Source organism: Lissotriton helveticus, chromosome 1_2 (genome assembly GCF_964261635.1).
Source record: "Lissotriton helveticus chromosome 1_2, aLisHel1.1, whole genome shotgun sequence".
In the NCBI taxonomy this organism is placed as follows: Eukaryota; Metazoa; Chordata; class Amphibia; order Caudata; family Salamandridae; genus Lissotriton; species Lissotriton helveticus.
Window position 1 is genome coordinate 247,044,287 of NC_136058.1, and position 27,123 is coordinate 247,071,409.

The window sequence follows — 27,123 nt, forward strand, 5'->3', positions numbered from 1 at the left end:
GCCCATGTAATATGGATCATACCCAGTACAGTTTGTGCAGTAGTCACCCCAAGGAATAACTAAGTATCGATTTAGTCAGGCAGCATCTCATGGTGGGTCGAAGGTGAAGGAGGCCTGATCTAAGGAGGACCATAGTTTTTTGTTGGTGACTTGCCATGGTGACGAGTGTAGAGCAGGATTGTCAGTGCCCCTAATGCAGGACAGCCATTCCCTCCAGGCATTGAAGGAGACCTCAGCCGCTGTTTTCCAGTTGCATAGGATCACCTTGCATGCCAGTGTTAGCAAGTCCTTGTTTTAAAAGTTGTATCCAGGCTTCCATGCTAATGTTCTTATGCCTTAAAAACATATTATGCTAATGCTCTATTCTGTAGCACACCTTTTTGGTTTTATGTATACCCATGATACTTCACCCGCTATTACTGGTGTGCTTAGTTCCCGCTACCAAAACCAATGTACTGGCTTTTGCTGAACCCAAGGTTGTGGCATCATTGTTGTTTTTCGTTGCCTACATGCATGGTTCACTTTCTCTCTAAACTGAGGTTGCAGCCCCAAGGATTAATAGTTTTGAGTAAGCTGTTTGGAGGCGGTCTCGAGGTCGTCGTTCCCGAGTCGCCATGTTCCGTTTCTACGACTGGGGAGGGAGGGGTGGGTTGTGGTTGAGGGAGGAGGGTGGAGGGAGGTATGGAGGGGAGAGGGAGGGGATTGTTTTTGTATTTTGTATATTGTTTTGCTTTGTTTTTTCTGTCTTGCATCCTAGTTTGCATCCACTGTATCATATTGCGTCCCGAAGCTTACATTCTGTCCTTCAATTTCCTGCATATTGTGCTAGCCCTGCAATCAGTACAACCTATGCTACTGCCGGTATAGTCAAATGTCTAATGCTCTCTTCACGATCTAAATCCTATGCATGTACATGTGTTATGAGACAATATCAGATGTTATGTAGTTGATGGCTCCTGTTATAGATACTCCAATAGGGACAACAACTATAGCTAACCTTAGAATATTATCGCTGAATGTGAAAGGCCTTAACCAACCGGTTAAACGCCAGAAGATACTTGATTATTTACGTAGGCAACGTGGAGATATAACCCTGTTACAGGAGACAAAACTGGAAGCAAAGCAATTTCACACACTGCGTAACAAATACTATACCGAAGTGATAGGTTCTGAGGCAATCTCTAAAAAGAATGGGGTGGTGATGCTAGTGGCCAAAACTGCAAATGTGGAGGTGATCTCCTCTACGACAGACACGAAAGGTAGATGGGTTTCGGCGAAACTACTCAAAGATGATACTGAATTCTTTATTACGACAATATATGCCCCTAATGCACACGACCCATCTTTCTGGCTAGGCCTCACGAAACAGGTCAACTCCATCCCCGACACGGCTGTTCATATTTTGGCGGGCGATTTCAATCTTCCGTATGACCCGATACTAGATAGAGACTCCAAATGCGTCTTTCCCCCAAGCAGAGCCCATAAGGCATTCATGAAGCTGTGCAATAGGTTTCATATGGTGGACACGTGGCGCTTATTACATCCTGATGGTAGAGACTATTCTTTCTACTCCCCACCACATGACTCGTTCTCGAGAATTGACTACGTACTCATATCTAAAAATGCAGTGGCCAGAGTTGAGGACGCGGACATTGCTCCCAGATTAGTCTCTGATCATTCCTGCGTCTCTCTCACACTGTCTAATGTTAAACCAATCACTCGTCAGTCCATATGGAGATTCAACGACGCTATTCTTAATGACACAAAACACAAAGAAACCATTGACACCGCCATTAAAGATTTCTTAATAACAAACAAAAAAGGGGACACCTCGGATACCATTTGGTGGGAGGCACTAAAATCCACTATAAGGGGACTTATCATAAAAATATCCTCTGCAATTACTAAGAACCGCACCGCAGCCTTGTTGAAATTAGAAGAGGACATCTCAAAACTCCAGCGCAAATACCTGAATGATAGAAACCCGGAAGACCTGATTGAACTGTCCAACCGAAAATACACCTATAACAAACTTATCAGTGAGAAGGCGGGTATTTGGCTGGACAAGAGGAAGCGTTTTAAAATCTGTGATTCAAATAAGGCAGGGAAGGGATTAGCGGCATATCTTAAATTTAAAAAAAATACCATTACTTCCCTACTAGATGGGAATGGCACTCCTAGCTCTGATCCCAATAAGATTGCGAACATCTTCAAAGAATTTTATGAGAAACTATATGCTAGGAACATACATGTTGACAGAGAAAAAATGGAGAAGTACCTCTCAAATTGCGCACTTCCAACACTTACGTCCACAGAAAGGGAGTCCTTGAATGAACCGGTCTCTGAATCAGAGATTCTTACTGCGATCAAATCCCTCAAAAAGGGGAAAGCCCCTGGCCCAGATGGCTATACAGCACCTTTTTATAAGACCTTCGCCCATGTTCTCGCTACTCCTCTATTAGAAGTCTTTCAAGAAATTAGTACCACGGGAGAGGTTAAGGGAACTATGGCTGAAGCCGTAATTGCAGTAATACCCAAGGAGGGCAAGGACTCTAAACTCCCTAAGAATTATAGGCCTATCTCGCTGATAAACTTAGACTGTAAGCTCCTAGCCTCGATTCTAGCGAGACGAATCCAGAAGGTTTTGCCGTCCCTAATACATCCATCACAAGCAGGATTCCTGAAAAACAGGCTATCGAGTGATAACACTAGAACTCTGGCTCACGTTATTGAAAAGGCGAGGCTCTTATCCACACCCACTGTAGTGATTATGCTAGACGCTGAGAAAGCGTTCGACAAAGTAGACTGGACGTATTTGAATGCGGTACTACACAAATTCGACCTGGGCCCTCTATTCACTAAATTAGTCATGTCCCTCTATGCCTGTCCCTCCACTAGAGTGAGAGCTGGTGGTGCTTTTTCCTCCCCGTTTAGACTAGAGCAAGGTACTAGGCAGGGCTGCCCCTTGTCCCCGTCCTTATTCCTCCTGGCAATTGAACCCTTTCTGTACTATATAAGGGAAAATCCCGACATTGCAGGAATTCGATTCACAGACTGCACAATTAAACTCACAGCCTATGCTGACGATGTGCTGGTTTTGAGTGAAAAAGCCGATAAAGCTATACCGGCATTACTCTCTACAATTGAAGAATGTTCATGTGTATCCGGATACTCCCTGAATAAGGATTAATCAACATTTTTAAGGCCTTCAAAACAGAGACAGAGATTGTGTGTGTGTGTCTGTGTGTTCATATATTAATACAACGTGAAATCTGACAGACACTTCACCCTACTTGACTGAAAACACTCCAACTATTTACCACAAAATACATTAGTTTTTTAGGGGGGTGTAACACCCCAAACACCCCACCCTAAAGCTTGCCCCCTCCCACACAAACACACATGCACACACACACATATATATATATATTGTCTGCAAAATGAAGCCAGAGATGTAGCGCAAGATGTGCCCACCCGCATGCCATTTGTGGTTGTGGATCTGACACACTGAACCCGGCAGTCAGCAGACCTGGTTCTTGATATCAGGGCTGCTTCGAGAGCGCCCCCTGGATCTGTGTGTTCCATTTCTCATCTGCCTGCGAGTGATGCATCTAGTTGTTCAAACAGTTGCTGACATTTCCAGAGGGCACTGTGATCAGACAGTGCGCTGGATGCAGGCAGAGCCCTGAGTCGGGAATGTCAGAGAGAGGGTAAGAGGACCTGGAGGGTGGTGTGGCCAGGCTGCGTTCTCCTGCATACTTCGGAAGTCTGCAAAACTATGACCATGGATTTTGATGCATCGCAGAAGAGTGGGAGAGTGGAGCAGCCTTGACGTGGGCACCTACACTCAGGCATGGCATCATATCTTATGGATGGAAATATACCAGAGTGCAGCGATCTGCGCACTCTGGGGCACTCCGGAAAACGTGTCCTGGAGGTACCTGCTCGCTGTCGCTTGTGTGTCTAACCACTCATTGCTATCCCATGACTTATTCCGCTGAGGGTCTGTGCAACGAGAGCTCCACCACCGAAGTAAAAACTCAGCATGAGAAGTTACCTGCCATCTGTCTGGGGGGCGAGCCACAGGCTGATTCGGTGAGACACCTGTCAGAGAAGCGGTGTTCGGCGTGGCAACCCCAGCCTCCTGTGTGAGCCGAGGACGCCCTGCGCCTGCCACCATGGGATAAACACACTGGATGGATGTTTTTATCAGCTTTTCACAGAATAGTGTGGGGCAGTGACACGAGAAACAGAGAAGGGGGCCCCGTAGTGTAAAGCCGTTACTTGTGGGCGAGGACGCTTTTGTTTCTCGTGACTAGCTTTTTTTTTGCAAACTGGATTAAAGTCACCACTCTTGGTCATTAAAGCACCTGGGGACCCACAAGAGGGCCATGAAGTGCTTGTGTGACCCCCTTTTATGTGCACGTGGCTTTTGATAGAGCAACAGTATCTGCGCAATAGGGAGCTTCTGCACTGACAACCTTCCCGATGCCTGCCTGGTCCGCTCTAGGGGGGCACTGAACCCAAATGTTGGAGGAAAGTAAAACCTTGATATTTTTCTACATCATCCCCTTGCAGAGCTTGGGCTTAGCCATGGAAATTGTGTCTACAGAAACCTTTGGGAACCTGAGCATGAGCTCGCTCATCGAGCTGTGCCGGGACGGCCGGGGGCTCTGTGAGAAGGAGTCGGGTGCCGGCGAGGGCACGGCGGCCAAGCTGCTCAACTGGATGGTGGAGCCCCGGAACCTCAGCAACCTGACCTCCGAGGTCAGTCCTTCCACTCCCAAAAAGAACTGGCTGGCCCTGCTGATGGCGCTGCTCATTGGGTTCACCATTGCCAGCAACATTCTGGTCGTCATGCCCGTGCTCTTGGAGAAGAAGGTCCGGAATGCCACCAACTACTCCCTGATGTCTCTGGCCATCGTGGATATGCTGCTGGGCTTCTTCTTTGTCATGCCGCCCTCCATGCTGAACATCATCTACTACTGTGAGTTTGTCCCTACTCACGCAACTGTGTGATCTTGGATGAATCACTCTAAACATACATGCCTATGTGTTCGAATGCCTGCAGACATTTTGGGTGGGGGACGCGTCATTTCCATCAACCTTTGGGTGTGTGGGTGAACTTATCTGCCCCATTGTGAGATTGTCTGCTTAGCCATGCATTGTTTGCGGGATCTGGAAAGAACAGTTTGGGTGACTCGTGGGCGTGAAAGTGCTAGATTTTCAAACGAGATGGGAATCAACGGAAAATGTTATATTGGATCCATTTTTGCAAGCACGCTAGCATATCAGCTATAGAAATAACTTAGTGTGTGCTGTCATTTAAAGTTCTATTAGGAGACCAATATTTGTGAGCAGAGAGGCTAGACTATTGGCTGTGCTGGAAGACTAGCGCCATTGTTTTAAGCTATGGGAGTGTTGTACGCACAGTGAGTTGCAGCAGGATTTTCCACAGCAACATTTACCTAAGCACCCCCGGGGAGGTGGCAGTCCCTGGGTCTGCGGAGGCCCTCAGGGGCTTTTTTAAAATGAAATGCGGGAGACCCCGCTTTGTTTTTTAAAATAATTTCGGCGGGATTCGCGACCACATCGCGATTCCCGCCTAAATGATTAATTTTTTTGTCTCCTATGGGGGTTCTTGTGGGAACCTCAATAATGTGTGCACACAGCCTGTGTGCACATCCCAGTATGTAGGCACTCCCTCTGGTTCATCAAGTATGAATAGACTCCTCTTGGTTTCAATTTTTTTTTATTTATTTTGATTGTGTTATATTTAGCCTTTCATGAATGTAGATTCATTTCATCAACTTCAATTGGCTTATCCATGATTTAAATCAAATCAATGTTGCTCCAATGCATTTCGGGCCTGATGCCCTTTCTCAAGGAGCTGTGTTTTCACAGCATTCAATGAAGCAGAAAATAGTTCGAGGTCGGGACTATGAAAGTCTCCGTGTCTGTTCTTGTGGGAACCCCTGAGCAGGCCTAGGGGGTCAAGGAGTTTCTTTCCTGCACCCTTTTCTTGTTTTTAAATAAATGTTCTACTGTTTTCTTGGGACTCGGTTCTACCGAGTCACATGATGACTGCCAACATTTCCTGGTTTGGAGTGTTGACAGCCAATCACAGTGAAGCTCGTGGTCGGGAGGGTCTTTGAACCCACCGCTGTCCTAGATATTGAAACTTTTTCTTTTTTAAATTTCTCAGCAGCTACTAAACGAATTCACACCATTTAAAATTAAGGGCTCTTTCTGAACCAAGACCTGAATTTTTGCCAAATATGGTGTAGTTCCGTTCTGTAGCTTTGTCTAAAGTATCCTATGGAAATTAACATGGGGAAAACATGCCCCACTTGACGAATCACCCTGAAACTGTCAAGACAGGAGCTGACCTGAGCGGGCCATTAGTTTTGAAAATGTTTGCGCGATTCATCAACCGGCACCAAAGTTATTGGGAAAAGAGGCAGTGATGCCTCTGAACCTGTGGACCATTTGAAGGTGGTTGTGTCCCAAGTTTGAAGTGTTAAGCGACTTTGAAAATACTTTTTCCCAGTATGTATGCCTGGAGGACCTTTCAATAAGCATATTCCCTGGCATGTCTGGACAAGTTGCGGTTATCGTGCAGTGATTTCTGCATGTTACACTACGTGATGTTTTATTGACTGAAGAGAGGTGAGCATAGAGTGCCCCTGATGAGGTGTTTTTGGCCCCTTTATTTAGGGATTTTATATTTAAGTCTGGATGAGGGTGTGGCCGTTAGGAGAGCACGCACCTCTTTCATTTAAATGTACAACACTAGCGCAAGCCTGAACGTTCTGGCTGGGCTATTCCCATGGGTCAAGGCTAATTTGCATATGGCTGGGTCCAAAATGGAATGGTGTGGCGAGCAAACCAGCGATGGATTAAACCCAGATCTATGACTGGGCGTGAATGTTTGACAATGTTCAACATTCAGCCAATCATCTTTTTTGTCTTGCATGGAACATAACATCCTACCTTATAATGGGTCAGCATTTCATGGTGACCAACTGCTTCAGAAAACCCACTGTAAGACCCTGAGCAATGAACTGCAAGCTTGAATGGAGACATCTCAAAATAGTACTCTAGCAAAGGGAAAGGTAATAGGATCCATTCATCTCGAAGATAACCTGGAAGCATCCTAGACTCCAAAATATCCTTTCTGGAATTATAAGTGTGCACCTTAGCATTGGGGAGTTCCTCAGTGCTGAGTTGGCTACTATCATGGCAGGTGTCTATGTTTGGGAGGTTGATTGGTCACCTCAATCTGTGCAAATTGAGTGCCATATCCGTTGATGTTTTCTTCTTCAGAGGTTGCTTGCCATTTTGCTTTGGAAATCTCAAAGGCTTCTGTGCTCCTTGAAGTGTTTTGATCCCATTTGGGCATTGCGGAAGTCACCTGCGACACACTTGCCTCCTCTGTTACAGCTCTCACACTACATGTTGGGGATGTCCCAGTCTCTCCTGGTCTACATTTGGTGGATGTTACTGTCTTTTTATTAGTATTCACCCACCTAGCAAACAAAATTGCTCCTTAAACTGTAATAGGATCACTTCCTTTTTAAACCCTGAACACCATCCTGAAAAACCTATTCAATTTAACAGGATCACCCTCTTAATGACCTCACATGACCCCGCATTTTAAGTCTAGAGGTGGACAGGTATTCATTTACCAATGATAAGACACTGTCTACCATGCCATATGGACAACCGTCCATAGTTTGATTAAACATCCTACTCCCATTCCAGAGATGAGCACTGTTAGAAATTGGGTTACTGGTTGACTGGGGTATGAGCCCTAGTCAAACAGCAACCACAATCCTTGTCAGGATAAGGCACAAGTACACCCCAAATTAACCTGTGCTCAACTCCCTGGTCGCTTGGCACAGAGAAGTCAGACTTAAATTAGAGGCAAAGAGTAAATTATTTGTTCAAAAACTTCAAACAGTGAAACAGTAAAAACCACACTAAAAGTATCCCACACAAGGTTAGACAAATAGAGAAAAATTTACTAAATAAAACAAGACTAGGGGCGCTAGAGGGCGCACTGCGGGATGTCTTGCTGAAATGTCAGCTCCGCCGGACGGACATCAATTTGCGTTATATCACCCATTATCGGCAACCTGATTGGCTATTAAAAGGCACAATTGGCGATCAGAATGTGCGGGGCATCTGACAGGAGCTCATGCGGGATTGATTCCTGCGCGATATAAGAATTTAAAATTTAAAATAAAATAAATGCGTGGCGTGACGACTGAAGGATGGGAAGAAAAACACTTGTGATGATCTGAGAGCCAGCCAGACAGGAGCGGGTAAGATGGCGCCCGTGAATTAACTGCGGCATTATAATCAGAATCGGCCGTACATTGACTTGTCATCCTCGACGGTGTGTCCCAGCCCAGAGGAATAGAACCGCTGATATTGCTGCCCCAGCGCATAGTTTAAATGCACAAAATCGGTAACACCGGGCATACAAGCGAGCAGTTCTCTAACATTCCGAGCAACAAAATGGTGCTTGTGTGCTGCAGGGGTGACCGATGTCGACCTGTGTGAGAATGCCAGGAAACACGACGCACACAACGCTGCTACACGGCGACTACCATATGGCATATTGGAGCCTAAACCGGCTGCCAACACAAAGATATGGCACGTGTCTCCCACTACAGAATGAGACCCCTGTAAAAACCGCTTAGGAGCCACCTCGTACCGAGCCTGTGACAGCATGGTGGCTCCCACAGCTCTGCGGCAAGATAGACTTTGATGGATGCAGTGGTCATGTTATTTGTAACAGCAGCATGCGAAAGGTGTTGCCATCATAAAGTCACTCGTTGGTAATAGGGAACAGAATATTGCGCAGGCCATAATCCAGCTTCCCTAGACAGACCCGACCATCAACGAACTTGACCTGTAATGTGATATTCAAAGCTTAACGCACATATTTTCGCCCAGGCTGTTCTGCCATACTATCCGCCAGCTCTGCTACCGGTTTGTGTATTACGTACTGCTGCATTACGCTACAAGATGTATGTGTGACAGGGTCGGAGAGGAAGACGCTACAGCCAGCTGCCCGGACCCTGTTTTGTCTGCGACGCAGCGGCCATCTTGTACACGTGGACAGAACTAGACCCAACCTGTCACTGCCGCCTACGGAGCTGTTCTTGCACACGCATGCATGGTAGATCCACGGGCAGAGATACTTCTGCACACTGCCCAAGCATAGAGAAATCGTACCATCGTACAGACCTAACATCCCAAGCCTGGGAACTGGATATGTGAACAAGCGCAACGGCGAAATAGCAGCTCAAGGTCAGGACCAACCTGAGTAACTAGGTCAGCTGCCTGCTGAGTCGCCATTGGCTGAGACACACCTGTGTAGGCATCCTAAGCATCTGGACCTACCATTTCGAAATTACAGAAAACGCGGACTTGACGTAGCCCTGCTGTTGCACGATGGGGAAACCAGATAAACAGCAACAATCGCTTACGTTCGAGCAACGCAAACCAACGCGAAGGCCATCCTCCCAGCCGGACGCGGGGGCAGAAACAGACAACGCTTCGGCACAAAGTATGGAATCCATCCTGAAGGCCATTCAAACGAGCATCCAAGACATTAATGGCAAATTAGACCACCTCACCTGCCGCACGGATACTATGGCGGCGAGAATGGATCGTCAAGGTGAGCGACTGGAGGAAGCGGAGACGCGACTTTCAGCAGTGGAGGACGAAGCCCACACCAGCACATCCAAATGTTCGGGCTTTGAAAAACTGTTAGAGGTGATCAAAAGCAAGGCAGAGGATTTGGAAGCCAGGTTGCGCAGCAATAATGTGCGCATCGCGGGCGTTCCGGAATTCACTAACACCGGCAAGATGGAAAAGTATGTGGAGGAACTCTGTCTTACAATGTTTGGCAAGGAGAAATTGTTGCCCATATTTATAGTGGAGAGAGCCCATCGGTCGCTGGCACCACGTCCACCACCAGGCACCTCACCCAGACCTATAGTGGCTCGCATCTTGAACTATCGTGACCGAGATGCCATATTACGGATGGCACGTGAGCAGAAAACACTCAGCTACCAAGGAAATCAATTGGAATTCTACCCAGATTATACGCTGGCAGTGCAGCAGGCTTGCAAGGAATTGGCAACTGTGGAGACGCAATTACGTAATATGCAGGTAGAATACGCTATGTTGTATCCAGCACGCTTGAAATTCACCTGGGATGGAAAACCGACGATACTCACCACTCCGAAAGCGGCAAATGACTTAATCAAGAAGATCACTAATCACCGCAAAGAGCGCAGACAACAGGACAGGGAACAGGAGACAGAATAAATGCCAAATGTGGAGAGACTCCCACCATCACGGCTGGTAACTGAGAGGGACAGCCACCTGACAGTTGGTAACTATGTGCACACATCCACCTGCATGTGCTGTCTTGTAGATGTCATCCTGTGTGCGGTAAGTCTGCCGTATAAACTAATGTGCACAAGACAATTGCATGGCTCTGTGGCTAAGGATACCGCTAGATGGGTTAAGAACACGGCACAAGGGACATTAACTGCTGAGCGAGAAATCCTAGACTCTCCCACCTTAACATGTCAGACAATTGCGGTTGTAGACTGGGGTTGTGCACAACCGTGATTCCTTACATACATGCCAGGTCAGCAAGAGGGCGGGAAGCCCAACAGCTCTGTGTATTGAATAATGGTAAACATGCCACAAGCACTCACATGACACTTAAGACATGTGTGTGGGGCTTGGGAGATATCTTTTTGTTGATTGTTAGTGGCGGGCAGATATATTAAGGACGCGAAACAAGCCACTTCCTACCAGATGCGAGCATTGATATTCATATGAAGCACCGCCCAAATGTGATTCTATATTGTTCAGAGTTAAAATGTTATGTACTGTTAGCGGCACAGGACAGTGATGACAATGGCAGAGCTGGGTATCAGACGACACGGGGTAGAATGCTACAGAGCTGATATCAGGATAGTACACTTTGTAACTGTCTGGAGTACGAGTCACCATGAGTTGCCATTTGAATGGTGCTGATAGGGGCCATACACTGCAGCTCACTGGAGTTAAATTGCCAAATGTGCCGCACAGGTTGTTGACATATGCAGTAGTCCGTCCACATCCATTAGTTTGGATGGAGACGTGCAGCCCAGGCGGACCCCTACATGGGTGATCCCCGCGAAAGTTCTCCACTGTTGGGGTGTTTAAATGGGGTATGGCATCAGCAGGGTTGAGCTGCTGTTGTGGGAGGGGGTGGGAAATTTGGGGGTATGTTTTACTTAATTGACCAGATTACTTGAGATGCATTGCTGAAATCCAAGGCGGAAATAGAAACTGCATACTGCTGTCTGTTTATGTGAACTGTAATCTATGCACTATAAGGGGCTGTGACAAGACCAGGAAATTACAGTCTATAGCTCATACTTTCGATTCCCATGGCAACAAACATGGTGAGTAAGCAGACACTAAACCTCATCACATGGAACATACGGGGTTACACTAACCCGAAGAAAATAAGGCAAATATTTACGTGCCTAGACAGATGGCACATTGATATCGTGCTATTGCAGGAAACACACAACGCTCCGCATTCATACGCACAGGTGGGCCGACGTTGGTCGGAATCCGTTCATGACTCCAAGTACTCTTCTTACTCCAGAGGTGTCTGAATATTAGTTAAAAAAGGAATGGATTTTAAAATTGAGGCTACAATACTAGACGATCTAGGCCGCTATGTCATACTTAAGGGGACGCTACGCGGTCAACGCCTGACACTTGTTAACACATACGGCCCAAACACTGACGCACCCGACTTTTACCATGAGATTTGGCAGCATTTAAACAAAGAGCCTGATCGGATCTTACTCTGGGGCGGGGACCTCAATCTTGCACTGGACGATCGTTTAGATAGGTCGGGACACGCTACTGAGCAGCACAGAAAAGCGTGGGCAAAATTACTAGACATAATGTTAGAGATGCAACTCCAAGATGTTTGGAGAGCGCACAATCCAGGCGTTAGGGAGGCGACACACACATCGGTGGCACACGGTAGCTGGTCACAAATTGACTATTGGTTGAGCTCTGGAGAAGTACTACTGTGGACTCAGACCATAACACAAATGCCTAAAACCCTTTCAGATCATAACCCTATAAAACTATCCCTTCAGGTTCCCAACTACACACCACCACCCTACAGCTGGAGATTCAACGCAACAGCGCTCACAGACTCGATCTATGCAGACGCCATAGAGAAGGCGATTAAGGAATACTTTCAACTAAATGAACAGTCCACGGATGATGCGGGCCTCTTATGGGAGGCGTTTAAAGCCACACTGCGAAGGGTTTGTATGAGCACGACAGTGGGGATCCTACGGGACATTAGAGCACAACTAAAACGTTGCGAGGCAAAGCTTAGTTTGCTGGAACACCACTATGAAATAACGCGAGACCGTTCCGTACTTAGTGAAATTAGGCAAACACTCACGGAGTACCAGTCTTTTGCACACGATGAGATCAAATGTATCAATAAACGACCTATAGCCAGAGCATACGGAGAGGGCGGCCGCCCTGGCAGGGTGTTAGCACGCAGAATATGCGAAAGCCACAAATCCCAAACTGTATTGCAGATTTGGGATCAGGACGGGAAGGTACACACGGACCCAATGGGCATTCTACAGAGCTTTGTGCGAAATTATGGCGATTTATATAAATCACAGTCCATTGCCTCACCAGAGGAAACTCTCCGCTATTTAGAAGATGTCACCATTGCGTGGCTATCTGACACTCAAAGAGCTTATTTATCACTCCCAATTACTGTGGAGGAAGTAACAGAAGTGATCCAATCGTTGCCGAATGGCAAGGCCCCAGGCCCAGATGGATTCACGTGCAAATTCTACAAAGCTTATAAAGACTTATTAGCGCCCCATATGGTAGCGATGTTTGGCACAGCATTTAACGAACAAGCACTCCTGCCCACATTACGTGAAGCAATGATATTAGCGCTTCTTAAACCTGAAAAGGATCCTGAGCGATGTAACTCATATCGACCTCTGTCATTACTAAACTTTGACTCAAAGATCTTCGCCAAACTACTCGCTACAAGGCTGCAGCCCCTAATGACAAATCTGGTACTCCCGGATCAATCAGGCTTTATACCCACCAGGGCTACCACACACAACACCAGGACACTATTCGCGGTCTCACACTACCTGATCCAGAACACGAAGGCAGTGGCGGTCATGCTGGATGCAGCCAAGGCCTTTGATTCAATAGTATGGCCCTATTTAATCACAATCCTTCATAGGATGGGCTTCCCCCTAATGTTCATACAATGGATAAAATTACTGTATCGACGTCCAATAGCGAGAGTTAAAATAAATGGTTATATTTCAGAGGCATTCAATATAGAATGCGGGACACGTCAAGGATGCCCGTTGTCCCCCTTATTATTTGCCCTAGCCTTGGAGCCCCTTGCGTGTATGGTCAGGCAGAATCACCACCCCTCCGCGCTACAGTTTCCGAGTAGGCCCCTCCATATCTCTCTGTACGCCGATGACATGGTGTTATATGTTCGGGAACCTGAATGTTACCTTGACCCGCTATTACGCACCTACATTAAGTTTGGGGGACACTCAGGGCTTCAAATAAACTAGGAAAAATCATCCGTCTTACCTCTCACGGACACCACCATGCCACATGAGATGGAATTCCCATTGGAGTGGCAGACAGATCCAATTCGCTACTTAGGAGTGTGGTTCCACAGAGACCCGGAACTAGTCATCAGAACGAATTACGGTAGAGCTGTAGATGCGCTGGAGGACAAAGTTAAAAGATGGATACTACTCCCCTTGTCACTGGCTGACTGGATAGCGGTAGTAAAGATGGTAATACTTCCTAAAGAGCAATATCTATTCAATAACATTCCCATCCAACCACCCAGGGAAGTCTTCAAGCGTATAACATCGGTGGTGCTGAAACTAATATGGGCAGGCAAACAAGCAGGGATCAAATTAGCTACACTGACTCTACCTTACTCCAAGAGGGGATGGGGAGTACCAGACTTCTTGCCATATTACTTATGTGCCCAAGCACAATATGCAACCTACTGGTATCATAAAATTCCGTACCTAACGCATGCAGGTGTCGAGGAAGGTGATGCTCTGCCAATCCCATTAAATGCAATAATCACATATGACCGGCCACCATTACACAACAAAGACATCAATTCCATTGATGCTACCAATGCAGCATGGCAGCAGTTGGGACAACTTGCACACAAATTACCACTTTATGCCCAGGCTTTATCACTGCACCATCATCCCAATCTATCTGTAACAAGTGAGGATGTAGGAATGGGACTCCTGCGCCAAGTAGGGCTGTCAACGTTGGGAGACCTATATAGTAACGGAGTATTCATAACAGAACTAGACTTGGTGTATATACAGAATCCAACACTGTTATTCAAATTCACTTTCTACAGACTGCAAGGGGCGATTAAACAACTTTACCCCGACTATCCAAATGAGCCACCATCACTGAGCGCACTGCAACTTATTCTGACCTCACAAAACACCACTCACCTGGTTTCCCGTCTCTACACGATGTCACAAACTGAAATAGGCTGCACGGCAACCAAAGCACAGGAAAGATGAAACGCAGTGCTGGAGTCTCCCATCTCGGAGAAAGACTGTGAGACTACCTGCACATTGACCGAAATGCTTACACCTAATGGTAATTTGTGAATCATACATTTCAAATATTTGCATCAGGCATATTACACACCTATGCAACTGCATAAGTATGGCTTGAGAGCGGAGGCGCAGTGTAAACAATGCGGCTTCAGACAGACTGACTTCATCCACTTGGCATGGCACTGTGCGAAAATCCATGCATACTGGGTGGAGGTAACAACAACAGTGTCTGAAATGGTAGGCAGTGACATTGTATGTAGCATCCGTGGGTGTTTCTTGGGGCTATTGGATGGGCTTCGAGCTGCGAAACGAAAGTTCTGCATGGTGGCCTTACTGTTAGCCAAACGTAGAATTTCCATGTGTTGGGATAGTAAAAATTTACCAACTTTTAAACAATGGCTAAGTGATATGTCTCACTGTCAAGACACATTAAGGACGTTTGAAGAAGAATTACCTGCACGATCTAGACCAAAGGATTATTGGACGTATTTAACAAACTATTTAAGTGGACAAGTTGCTGATGACTGAACTTGTTGGATTACTGGCCTGTGTAGCCCCAAACATTATCTCTGAGACATGTATGTACAGACGATAATTGTGTAACTTAATGCATTAGCGACTGGACGATGAATGCGGAAGTGGAATGGTCCGTTTTGATTTGTAATGTTGCTTAAAATGCAGTGTAATTGTATTTTTTTTTCTCTATGAAATGCTAATAAAAAGATTTACAAAAAATAAAAAATAATAAAACAAGACTACAACGACAAACATCCACTATGTAGAGCTGGAGATAATGAATTTTAAAGTTTTTGGACAAATAAGCCCCAAAAGGAGCAAAGCGCTAATTGAGGATATCTGGTTGGGCCTAACCAGGACAAAGACACGGCTGCAGTGAGAGGTCTTGTAGCATCTTGCACACAAATTACCACTTTATGCCCAGGCTTTATCACTGCACCATCATCCCAATCTATCTGTAACAAGTGAGGATGTAGGAATGGGACTCCTGCGCCAAGTAGGGCTGTCAACGTTGGGAGACCTATATAGTAACGGAGTATTCATAACAGAACTAGACTTGGTGTATATACAGAATCCAACACTGTTATTCAAATTCACTTTCTACAGACTGCAAGGGGCGATTAAACAACTTTACCCCGACTATCCAAATGAGCCACCATCACTGAGCGCACTGCAACTTATTCTGACCTCACAAAACACCACTCACCTGGTTTCCCGTCTCTACACGATGTCACAAACTGAAATAGGCTGCACGGCAACCAAAGCACAGGAAAGATGAAACGCAGTGCTGGAGTCTCCCATCTCGGAGAAAGACTGTGAGACTACCTGCACATTGACCGAAATGCTTACACCTAATGGTAATTTGTGAATCATACATTTCAAATATTTGCATCAGGCATATTACACACCTATGCAACTGCATAAGTATGGCTTGAGAGCGGAGGCGCAGTGTAAACAATGCGGCTTCAGACAGACTGACTTCATCCACTTGGCATGGCACTGTGCGAAAATCCATGCATACTGGGTGGAGGTAACAACAACAGTGTCTGAAATGGTAGGCAGTGACATTGTATGTAGCATCCGTGGGTGTTTCTTGGGGCTATTGGATGGGCTTCGAGCTGCGAAACGAAAGTTCTGCATGGTGGCCTTACTGTTAGCCAAACGTAGAATTTCCATGTGTTGGGATAGTAAAAATTTACCAACTTTTAAACAATGGCTAAGTGATATGTCTCACTGTCAAGACACATTAAGGACGTTTGAAGAAGAATTACCTGCACGATCTAGACCAAAGGATTATTGGACGTATTTAACAAACTATTTAAGTGGACAAGTTGCTGATGACTGAACTTGTTGGATTACTGGCCTGTGTAGCCCCAAACATTATCTCTGAGACATGTATGTACAGACGATAATTGTGTAACTTAATGCATTAGCGACTGGACGATGAATGCGGAAGTGGAATGGTCCGTTTTGATTTGTAATGTTGCTTAAAATGCAGTGTAATTGTATTTTTTTTTCTCTATGAAATGCTAATAAAAAGATTTACAAAAAATAAAAAATAATAAAACAAGACTACAACGACAAACATCCACTATGTAGAGCTGGAGATAATGAATTTTAAAGTTTTTGGACAAATAAGCCCCAAAAGGAGCAAAGCGCTAATTGAGGATATCTGGTTGGGCCTAACCAGGACAAAGACACGGCTGCAGTGAGAGGTCTTGTAGCATCTTCATCGAGGATCCTGTTGACAGGGGCTTGAGATCCGAAGTCGAGAATCAGCTGGTGCGCCTGTTCCAAAGAACTGCGATGCAGTGATGCAGAGTTCAACGTTATCATCGAGGCTTCCAGCAAAGGGCCTGCACGAAGTATGCATAGCGGAGCAAAGGTTCTGAAGGCAATGCAGGCTGCAGTGGAGATGTGATTCTTTACGATGGGTGCAATCCAGTGGAGATCTGTTTGTTCTGCTTAGGGTTGCACTGAACAGCAGAGGAGCTGCGTCAGTTCCGCTGGATCCACAGGGGCTGGCAAAGCACTTCCATGGGTCTAGTACTGGGGTGGCACCACTTTACAGGAAATCAGAGAGGCCGTGGATAGGGGAGGAAATGCCATCTTAATCCTCCTGGACCTATCCACGGCCTTTGATACAGTCCACCATGGGGTCCTGCTGAATCGGCTCTCGGAGATCGGAATCAAGGGTGCAGCACAGAAACTGGTTTACTCGTTTCTGACTGATAGGTATCAGATGGTGGATCTGGAGGGGAGCATTTATGACCCTTTCTCACTCCCCTGCGGGGTGCCACAGGGCTCCTCCTTGAGCCCTACGCGCTTTAATATCTACGTGGCCCCCCTGGCCACCATCATCCGGTCATTTGGGTTCCAGCTTACCTCGTACGCGGACGACACTCAGATTGTGTTGTCACTGGCGCAGGGAGATGAAAGAGAAGTGAGTGACAGGTTTCAGAAGTGTATGTGCTCTATTTCCATCTGGATGGTATCTAATTGTTTAAAGCTCAATTCAGCAACAACTGAGTTGTTACAGTTTGGCAACAATCCCCGGGTTTGGACACCGGATTGGCAGGGAGTCTGTCCTACACCCTCTCGGAAAGTCAAGAACCTGGGAGTCATGGTGGACAATAATCTTACCATGGGGACCAGGTGAATCAGGTAACCTCTGCCTGTTTTATGGTTCTCAGGATAATTTAAAAAATCAAGCTCTTCCTCTCAGACAGCAACCTCAGGACGGTTGTCACGGCTCTAGTTCTGCCCCGCTTGGATTATTGCAACAGCCTACATCTTAATGTACAGAAACAACATGTGTACAAGCTGCAATTGGTGCAGAACGCAGCAATCAGACTACTGTCTGACACTGCTAGGTTTGCCTCTGTGAGAGGAGAGCTGAGGAGGTTACACTTGCTCCCAATCCCACTCAGATCATGATTTAAGGTGCTCGTCGTGGTCTTTACGGCAGTGAATGGAATTGGGCCGGAGTTTCTAAGACAGAGGCTCAGCTGGTATGTCCCCGGCAGAGCTCTGCACTCCTCCGGGTCTTAGCTAGTACGGACTCCTAGGTTTAAGAAAACCAACTGGGGAGGTGGTAGTTTCCTTCACTGTGCCTCCAAAGCCTGAAATGAGCTCCCGTTCCACCTCAGAGATGCCTCAGACCTCATTTCCTTTCGGAAGGGGTTGAAAACCTGGCTCTTCTCCAAATAACCAGCTCATGGTCTTCCCCAGGTAACTAGGACTCAGCGCCAGGACACCCTAGGGTAGCAGTGTGCTTTATACGTTTAATAACATAACATAACATAGACTCACAGATGACAGAGTCCAGGTGCAGATGCAAAGTTGTTGAAAGCCTGGTGTGTCCCTGAGGATTCAGATCAGGAGGGCAGTAAACTAGCTCTTGGAGTCACTCTGGGCTTTAGGTTCAAGAGATGTAGGTACAGTACTTCTTACTTAGGGGGGCATAGTTGGCGGAGTACCACTACACGGAATTCTAGGGAATTGATCACAATCTCTGTGAATTCCACTACCCAACACCATTTCATCTCACAACAATTAATAAAACAGAAACCTCACATATCCTTGGTAAAATGACAAGTAACTATTATTACATGCTAAAATGCATATAATCATCTCACAAAAGTGAAAATAAAAATACAGCAAGCAGTGAAAGGGGTAATGATTTTATTGTCCTCGCTTACATTGGGAGAGAACCAAGCAGATGCCTTGAACACAAAGAGCACATCCTGCTGAACGATTGGTGGTGGTCTAATCCTCCTAGGACCACCCCAAGTACAGTTATGGACATTGTATTTTTGCCCATAACTTTGCTCTTGGTGGTCCTAGGAGGATGGGACCACCACCGAATCGTTCAGCATGTTATGCTCTTTGTGTTCAAGGCATCTGCTTGCCCTCACCCTAAGTAAGGGGTGACCCCAAAATCATCACCTCTCTCATTGTCTGATGTTTTTTATAGTTCACTCCTGTGAATTGGTTATATGCTTTTTAGCATGTAAAGGTAAGGTTAATTTACCAAAGGTGGTGAGTACAGTTGGTAACTCCATTGCATAGCGGAGTGAAATTCTTGCATGAATTCCGTGTTTTTAATGAAATGCGTAGTTATCTAATCTCCGCAACTTCAGCGAGCGATGTTCATTGCCCTGGGTTATTTCTTAAGCAGGTAGCGGGTCAGCAGAGCAAAGCTGGAGTCTAGCAGTGTGCAGTCCAGATGAGTAGCAGTCCTTCAGCAGCACAGCAGTCTTTCTTACTGGCAGAGTATCCACAGGTCCAGAAGTGTACTAAAGTGGTAGTGTTCAAAGCCCTTCTTTTATACACAGTTGTGCATTCGAAATGGGGAGAAATGTCTAGAGCCATGCCTTTGAGTTGCACAGATGTCCTGCCTTCATGGCCCCGGCTCCAGATTAACTACAGTGGGTATGCAGCCGTTTGTGTAGAGACAGTATACAGCCCATTCGGATGTAAGTGAGGCTGGGCCCAGTTTCTTCCTCCCATCCTGCCAATGATGGCCCATCCTGTCACACCTAAGCTCCCACTGTGTGTCTAGGAGGAATACACACATCCCAACTGCCTGCTGCACCCAATAATATGACCATAGACAGGCTGCAGGCACCAAATGTTTGAGGCAAGAAAATGCCAAATTTCTTAAAGTGGCATTTTCAGAACTGTTGTTTAAAATCCGACTTCACCATAATTTAGGATATAAGTTAGGATTCCTGAGACACCAACATGAACTGGTTATCCTTTCCCATTTGAAAATTACACGTATACAGTGTAATAAGGCAACTCCAATGTTCTCCTATGGGAGAGATAGGCCTTGCAGTAGTGAAAAATGAATTTAAGAGTGTTTCGCTACAAGGACATGTAAAACTTAAAAGTAAATGTATAACTTTTTAAATACATTTCACCCTGCCCACGGGGCTGTTTTGACATACCTTAGGATCGACGTATATGTTATAAAAACAAAGGTTATGGTCAGGCAAAAGGTTTATATCGCCAGTTTGAAATGGTAGTTTGAGCTGCACAAACTGGCTCTGCAATGACAGCTCTGAGACATGTTTAAGGGTGGGTGTAGTTGGCAGAGTACTACTACATGAAATTCCATGAAGATGAACAAAAACTATGTGAATTCCGCAATTTCCCTCCATCAACAGCAACCTCAGATACTTTTGATAAAATAACAAGTATCTTTGTCTTTACATGCTAGAATGCATATAGTCATTTCATAAATGCGAAAATGAAAAGCAGTGAGAGGTGATTGTTTTGGGATCCTCCCTAACCTAGGGAGAGAACCAAGCAGATGCCTTGAAAACAAAGAGCACATCTTGCTGAACGATTTAGTGGTGGTCCCATCCTCTTAGAACCACCTCAAGCACAGTTATTATGGGCAAAAATACAATCCCAACCAAAGGCCCTGCACGGCATTATGGGAAGAGATTAGCAGTGGGCAGTGAATGTTATAGTATCCAATATCAGAATAATTCTACCATGAGCTGCAGTTCAACTCATCGTTACTAGGTGTCCCTCACGAGTCAGATGCAAAAGCATTGAAATAATTGCATCAAGCTGCAGTTCCACTAGTCGCTACTAGATGTCCCTCACGAGTCAAATGCAAAAGCACTGACTGTTTTCCTCTCACAGACTCATGGCCATGACATACAATTTTACCACTGGTCCACAAAGTAGAATAGTCTTTACTTTTTCTCATGGCATGTAGAGCTAACCTTCTGGAGAATATTACCCTGACATACTGGAATGTATGAGTGCTCAATGACATACATAAATGCAAATAAGGGTATACACTATCTACAGCGCCACCAGGTAGACATTGCACTCCTCCAGGCAACGCATCTACCTCCACACTCGTCCCCGGGCTTGGACACCAGTTGGTGTTCAACCCCACATTTTGCAGGGGCTCGAGCACATATGCAAGGGGGGTTACGATAGCCATACATAAGCGACTACCGTTCAACGCAGTAGAGATGACCCAGACTACTTCGTGGAGCATCACTCCCGTCATAGACTGAATGGGGGCTGATCACATTTGTATGGGGCAACTTCAATATCTTATTGAACCCTAGGTTAGACAGCACAGCTACAACACCAGATACAAAACTCAGGGCCAGGCAAACACTAACCAATTTGATAGACGCATACCAACTTTCGATGCATGGTGCCACACAAATGTAAACAAATCCGCTTACACATAGGCTCGCTTGGATTTTTCTCACCTGAGCGTTACAGCGTGGTCGAACACTATTATCCACCTTCCACATACTCTTTCAGATCATCCCGCAATGTTGCTCGGGTTGTGGGTCTCAGGGGCAGGAGACAGGGTAGGACAGTGGAGGTTCCAGAGATGGCCCTTCAAGACTTGGTCTTTGGGGCAGAATTAAATCTAGCAGTGGAGGAATACTTCAAAATCAATGTAGACACGGTAAAGACCAAGGCCACACAATGGGAGGCATTCAAGGCTTACATAAAGGGGGTTTGCACCTTCAAGAGTGCTAGCAAATTAAGTGACTTGCGGCGTACACTGGCAGGATTCAAGGCGTCCCGGACTGCCTCCGGTCTAAGACAGAGTGCAACGTTGCTCTCCGAGTTTCAGGAGGCGGCGGAGTAGGAAGCACTATTTTGGGGGAAACACACTATAGCCAGAAAATACAGGGAGGGCGAGTGTCCAGTGCGCACACTAGCAAGGCTTATACACCCCAACCAGGGGCCAACATATACAAGTTTGCTGGCTGAAGGCGGAGAGTTGATAACAAATTGCGAGGGTATCAGTAACAAGTTACTTTCATATTACCAGGACCTGTATACGACCAAAGTCACTCCGGGCTCCTTGGCCAGTAATAATTATTTAGATGAGGTAGCCATGGTCTGGCTGGAAGATATACACAGGAACTTCCTTGCGGAATCCTACACAGAGTACGAAGTGACCCAAGCATTAGAAGACATGGACGGTTTGAAAGCGCCGGGCCTTGATGGGTAACCGGGCTGTTTTTATAATGGTATTCAGAAAAGCATTGGCCCCGTGCACCAGAAAGCCGTAGAGGTAGGTCAACTTCAAACTCTGGGCTGGAGCATGCAAAGTTTGTATTCCATAGCAGCTAAATCAACATCTTCAGATGTTTTGAAAAAGCAATTTTACAAGCTTAAAAACATATAACCAATTCACAAAAGTTAACTTTTACAATGAAAACATTAGGCAATGAGAGAGCTGATGATTTTGGGGTCCCCCCTAACCTAGGGGGAGGACCAAGCAGATACCTTGAACACAAAGAGCATAAAGAAAAAGCACATTTTGTTGAACTTCAGTGGTGGTCCCATCCTCTCAGGATCACCCCAAGCACAGTTATTGGCAAAAAAAACAATCCCAACTCCCAATAACTGTGTTTGGGGTGGTCCTAAGTGGATGGGACCACCACCAAATCGTTCAATAAGATGTGCTTTTTTGTTTTCAAAGCATCTGTTTGGTACTCCCCCTAGGTTAGGGAGGATACCAAAATCATCACCTCTCTCACTACTTGCTAATTCTTCAGTTTCATTTTTGTGAAAGTACTGTATGCACTTTAGCATATAAAGATAGCGATAATTATTTTATCATAACTGGCACTGTGCAGGATGCCATTTGCAATTGTTTTGCAATTTTTTTCACAGTGCAGACAAGTACACGTGTCATCAGCTATGCTACGTGTACTACATGAAGCTACGTGGCTACGCAAACTACGCCCAGGCCTAGTTAACACACTCCTATCCAAACCAAGCAAGGAGCCGCAACAGTGCGGTACCTATAGACCCCTCTCGCTACTGAACTTTGACTATAAAATTCTAGCAAAAATGCTGGCCAAAAGGGTGTCCCTGATAATTGATCAGATGATATCGCCTGCCCAGGCGGGCTTCATCCCGCACAGATCTACCGCGCTGAGCTTGCGAACCCTGTTCACTATCCTTCAGAAGATCAAACCCTTGCTCCCGGCAGCGGGGATCTTTTTGGAAGCCAAAAAAGCCTTTGAATCGTTGGAAGGCCCTTCCTCCATCCCTCACTGGTGCGATTGGGTCTGCTACCCAGGTTCATATCAGCGACCTGTGTGAACGGCTCCTTGACGGCCGCTTTCGTGCCATCGAGGGGCCCCGGCAGGGGTGCCCCATCTCCCCGTTGCTGTTCATAATAGCGATGGACCCTCTCACACGCCTCCTCCAAGATAATCACTCCCAACGGAGTATACAATTTAAGACAGCCCCCTTATTAAGTACATTATATGCGGACAACATCATCCTCTAGGTAAGACACCCAGACTAAAAACTGGGGCAGATTCTCTGGGAGGTCACTCATTATAGTGCCCTGTCGGGTCTGCACATTAATTGGGGTAAGTCAGAGGTTTTTCCTCTAACCGAGGCCCACAGTCATCGGAGTACAGAATACCACTAAAATGGTGTGACAAATCAGTCAAATATTTAGGCATCCATATTCATAAAGACCTGTCGCAGATCCTCCAAATAAATTATGCCCCAGCAATGGAGAAATTAAATGCTCAGATTGGACGCTGGCTGAAACTACCCTTGTCGATGGCCGGGAGAATTGCCTGAATTAAAATGGTTGTTCTTCCGCAGTTCTTAAACCTCTTCCAGAACATGCGATTATCGTTATACAAGAGTTTCTTGGTCACGCTTCGCTCCCAGCTAATACGGCTGGTATGGGGGGGCGGACAACCCAGGGTCAGCTGGTAATCCCTGACGCTACCGTATGAACGAGGGGGGTTTGGGATTCCGAAGTTTTTACTCTATTTAATAGCACAAAGTAGTTTCTCGTGACACTGGTTTTACTCCGACTCCCGGATCTATTATCTTCGGCCAGCAGCTGATCTTGCTCATCCTACCCCCCTGTTGGTACTTCTACGGGTTGTAAAGATAAGTGTTGACCAGTGGGGGTATTCTTACTAAGCATATATCACTGTTTGTAACTTGGGGACAATTGTTTTTTTGTTTTTGCCATAGACTTAGGGAAGAAAAAGATGTAAACAATTGTTGGTGCTATGTACAAATATGAACCTAAATTGTACTTTTTGGTACTAAGGGAAAAATATAAAGTATTAAAAAAAGACCTCTTATCATATTCTACCCTGATCTTTGTTGTAAAACATTTTCAAGCTTGTGCGCCGGATCTTGTAATCAGAGTCAACAATGACATTTCTTGACTCTATCATCTAGAAAAGTGTGGGCTAAAAATACAGCCACGCAAAGTGCTGTGGCTAAAAAAACAGGACTTCAGTAAAAAACAACCTGATACAACAAGCACAGGACTTGCTAAAGCGCCATCAATCACCTCCACGAGGGGCATAGTTAGAGAGGAACAGCATTATCTGTAAATAAGTAAAGGGGCCCGAAAAACCCTTTCCTTCCGGCCCACCTGCAACTCTTTACCCTCCACTCTGAAAATACCTCTTGTTTGAACCACTGAACTGCCCTCTCCATCTCCCGAAAATACCTCTTGTTTGAACCGCTGAACTGCCCTCTCCATTTCCCGAAGTCCCAGTTCGCTCCTTTTCTTCGCCTCCTCCGTCTTCTTGCGGATGTTTCTCTGCTTCAGCCATCTCAGGGCTACGAGGGACGCCCCCGAGCAGACGACCAGAGCCGAGAGAAAGGTGCGATCGGACGCAAACTCCGGCAGGAGCTCCCGGAGGTTTTCAGGGACCATGGTGAGACTTGTCTCAGCCGCGCTGTCTGACTATAACATGCACCGAGAGATGCTGCTTCCGGAGTTAAATCCTCTAATGTGTTGGATGGAATCCAGGACTTCTCCCTGTTTTCTTTCGGCTCGGAGCCCCACAAGACACGGGCAGGTTTTTTTTCTGAAGGTAGTGTTCTCACCTCTTAATAGTTCTAATTACACATATCAACTATTCACGTTTGTATTTATCAATGGTTGGGCCGTATTTTATACAAAAATAGTTCTAACTTGCTCGGATGAAAACTCAAAATATATAAATGTTTGAAAAGTAGTTAATAAGATACAAAAGTACTTGTGATTTTACAAAATTGTTTAGCTTTGGTACAGCAATTTATGGGTTTGTCGATATGTTTGCCACTTGCCCCAAAACTGATGAAGTACTTTTACTAGTGTCTTATGAGTAAGCAATGACGTATGACGATGTTGTGTAATATGTGGTGTCCCCGAGGGTTCCCCTGCTTTTCGGCAGACTCCTGCCGTCCTACCAATTGAACATCTGTGACTGACCACCAGCAGCCTCACCCACCCCTAGGAGAGGATCTTCGGCTCTAGCGGGCAGAAGCAGCAGGGCGCCGAGCCGAGCCACTGAAGGAATGCACGCACCCCTTACCTCCTCGTCCTGGTCTCCTCGTCCCATTCCTGATACGTGAGCAGCTAGTCTGCTCTACAGAACCCCTACCTAGCTGAGCTGTTGGCACTTCCCCCTAGGATGACGTCACCATCACGTGACTACTAAAGGGGGAAGTGCCGGAAGAATCATCCTGTTTTCTTTTTTCTGCAGTCTACGACCGCTTTCCTGGCTGGGCTGTTTCCTGGAGGATTCCTTTTCTGACAGAAAACGGGTAAGTCTACCTGCTGTTTGTTTGTTTTGTACGGCGGCCTGCTCTAGCGGCCGCCTCTGTTTTAAATTCACTGCTGCTTCCCCCGAGCTACATTGGGCTTCCTTTCCTCATGGGGGCATTTTTGTTCCTCGCGGCTCGCGTTAGCGGCCGGCTTTGTGTTGGGGGCGCCTGATTGCACGCGGCTCGCGTTAGCGGCCGTTTCTGTGCTCTGTGCTTCTGGGTGCTCACCTGGCTTGGGTTGGCCTGCTCCAGCGGCCGTTCCTGGGCTTTCTCCGGTCCATTTTCGCCCTGCTTTAGCGGGCAGGGGCTTTTCCATGGAGTTTGGTGTCTTGCACCGTTTAAGGGGGCGATTTTGGCGGCTGGCTGGGCTTCTTATACTGGCCCGGTTTTCTTTCCCCTCCCACAGGTGTTCGGGTCCTCGCCTATATCTGGGGTCCTTTTTGGGATGTTTTTTGTCCTTGTTTTTTGCCTGTTGGGAGTGTTGTTTGGACTTATTCTTCTGCGATGGATTCAGTCGCTTCTTCTTCTGCGACCCCTCTGGATGCCCTGTGCCTCATTATTAATGAGGCTGTGGCTGCTGCTTTCCTGGCTAGGGACGCGGCTGAGCCTCCTCCCAAGGTGCCTCGTGTGTCTTTAGATCCACAAGATGCTCCTGAGGGTGACATTGATCCTGGTGAGGATGAGGGTGTCCGTGGTCGTTTTGTTCAGGGTGCTGAGCTCGCTGACCTGTTTGCCCATGTGAGGTCCAACTTGGGTTTTTCTCCTCCTGCGGATGCTGTTGTTGAGGATGACTTTTTTACGCAGTATGTCCAGCCTGCTCCGGATTCTTTGCCTTTGCATGGTGCGGTGCGTAATGTGCTGTCCCACGAATGGAAGGAGGTGGACAAGTCTTCTTTTCCTCGTTTCCTGTCCAGACGTTACCCTCTTGAGGGTTTTGCTGATGAATTCCCTCAGGCTGTGAAAGTGGACAATTTGATGGCTGGCCTTTCCTCTCAGGGATTGGTTGTTTCTGGGGACGCCCTTCCTGCGGACGCTGTGGATAAGCGTGTTGAGGGGGCGGTGAAGCGTTCCTATGCTGCTTCTAATTTCTCTGTCCGGGCGACTACGTATTCCAACTATATGGTTCAGTCTCTCCTTAAGGACTTCCAGTCCCTGTCTGTTCTGCTGTCCGAGGGCGAGGATGCCACTCCTCTTCTGTCTTTGATGGAGTTGCAGGTGCGTTACCTGTCGGACATTTCCTTTGACAATTTGGGGGCGGCGGCCCGGCGTCATATTTGGATGCGTTCCTGGAAGG

At 46.4% G+C, this 27,123-nt stretch overlaps 1 protein-coding gene across 1 annotated transcript in view; it reads right to left on the reverse strand.

Moving 5' to 3' along the window:
• The window catches only part of LOC144800392 (vitamin D3 hydroxylase-associated protein-like), a 726,480-nt gene extending 701,526 nt beyond the window's left edge, over positions 1-24,954 (reverse strand). Inside the window, exon 1 of the mRNA XM_078671678.1 lies at positions 24,745-24,954. Coding sequence (XP_078527804.1) covers positions 24,745-24,954 — 210 coding nt within the window. The remainder of the gene's footprint in view (positions 1-24,744) is intronic.
• Positions 24,955-27,123: the final 2,169 nt, after the last annotated feature.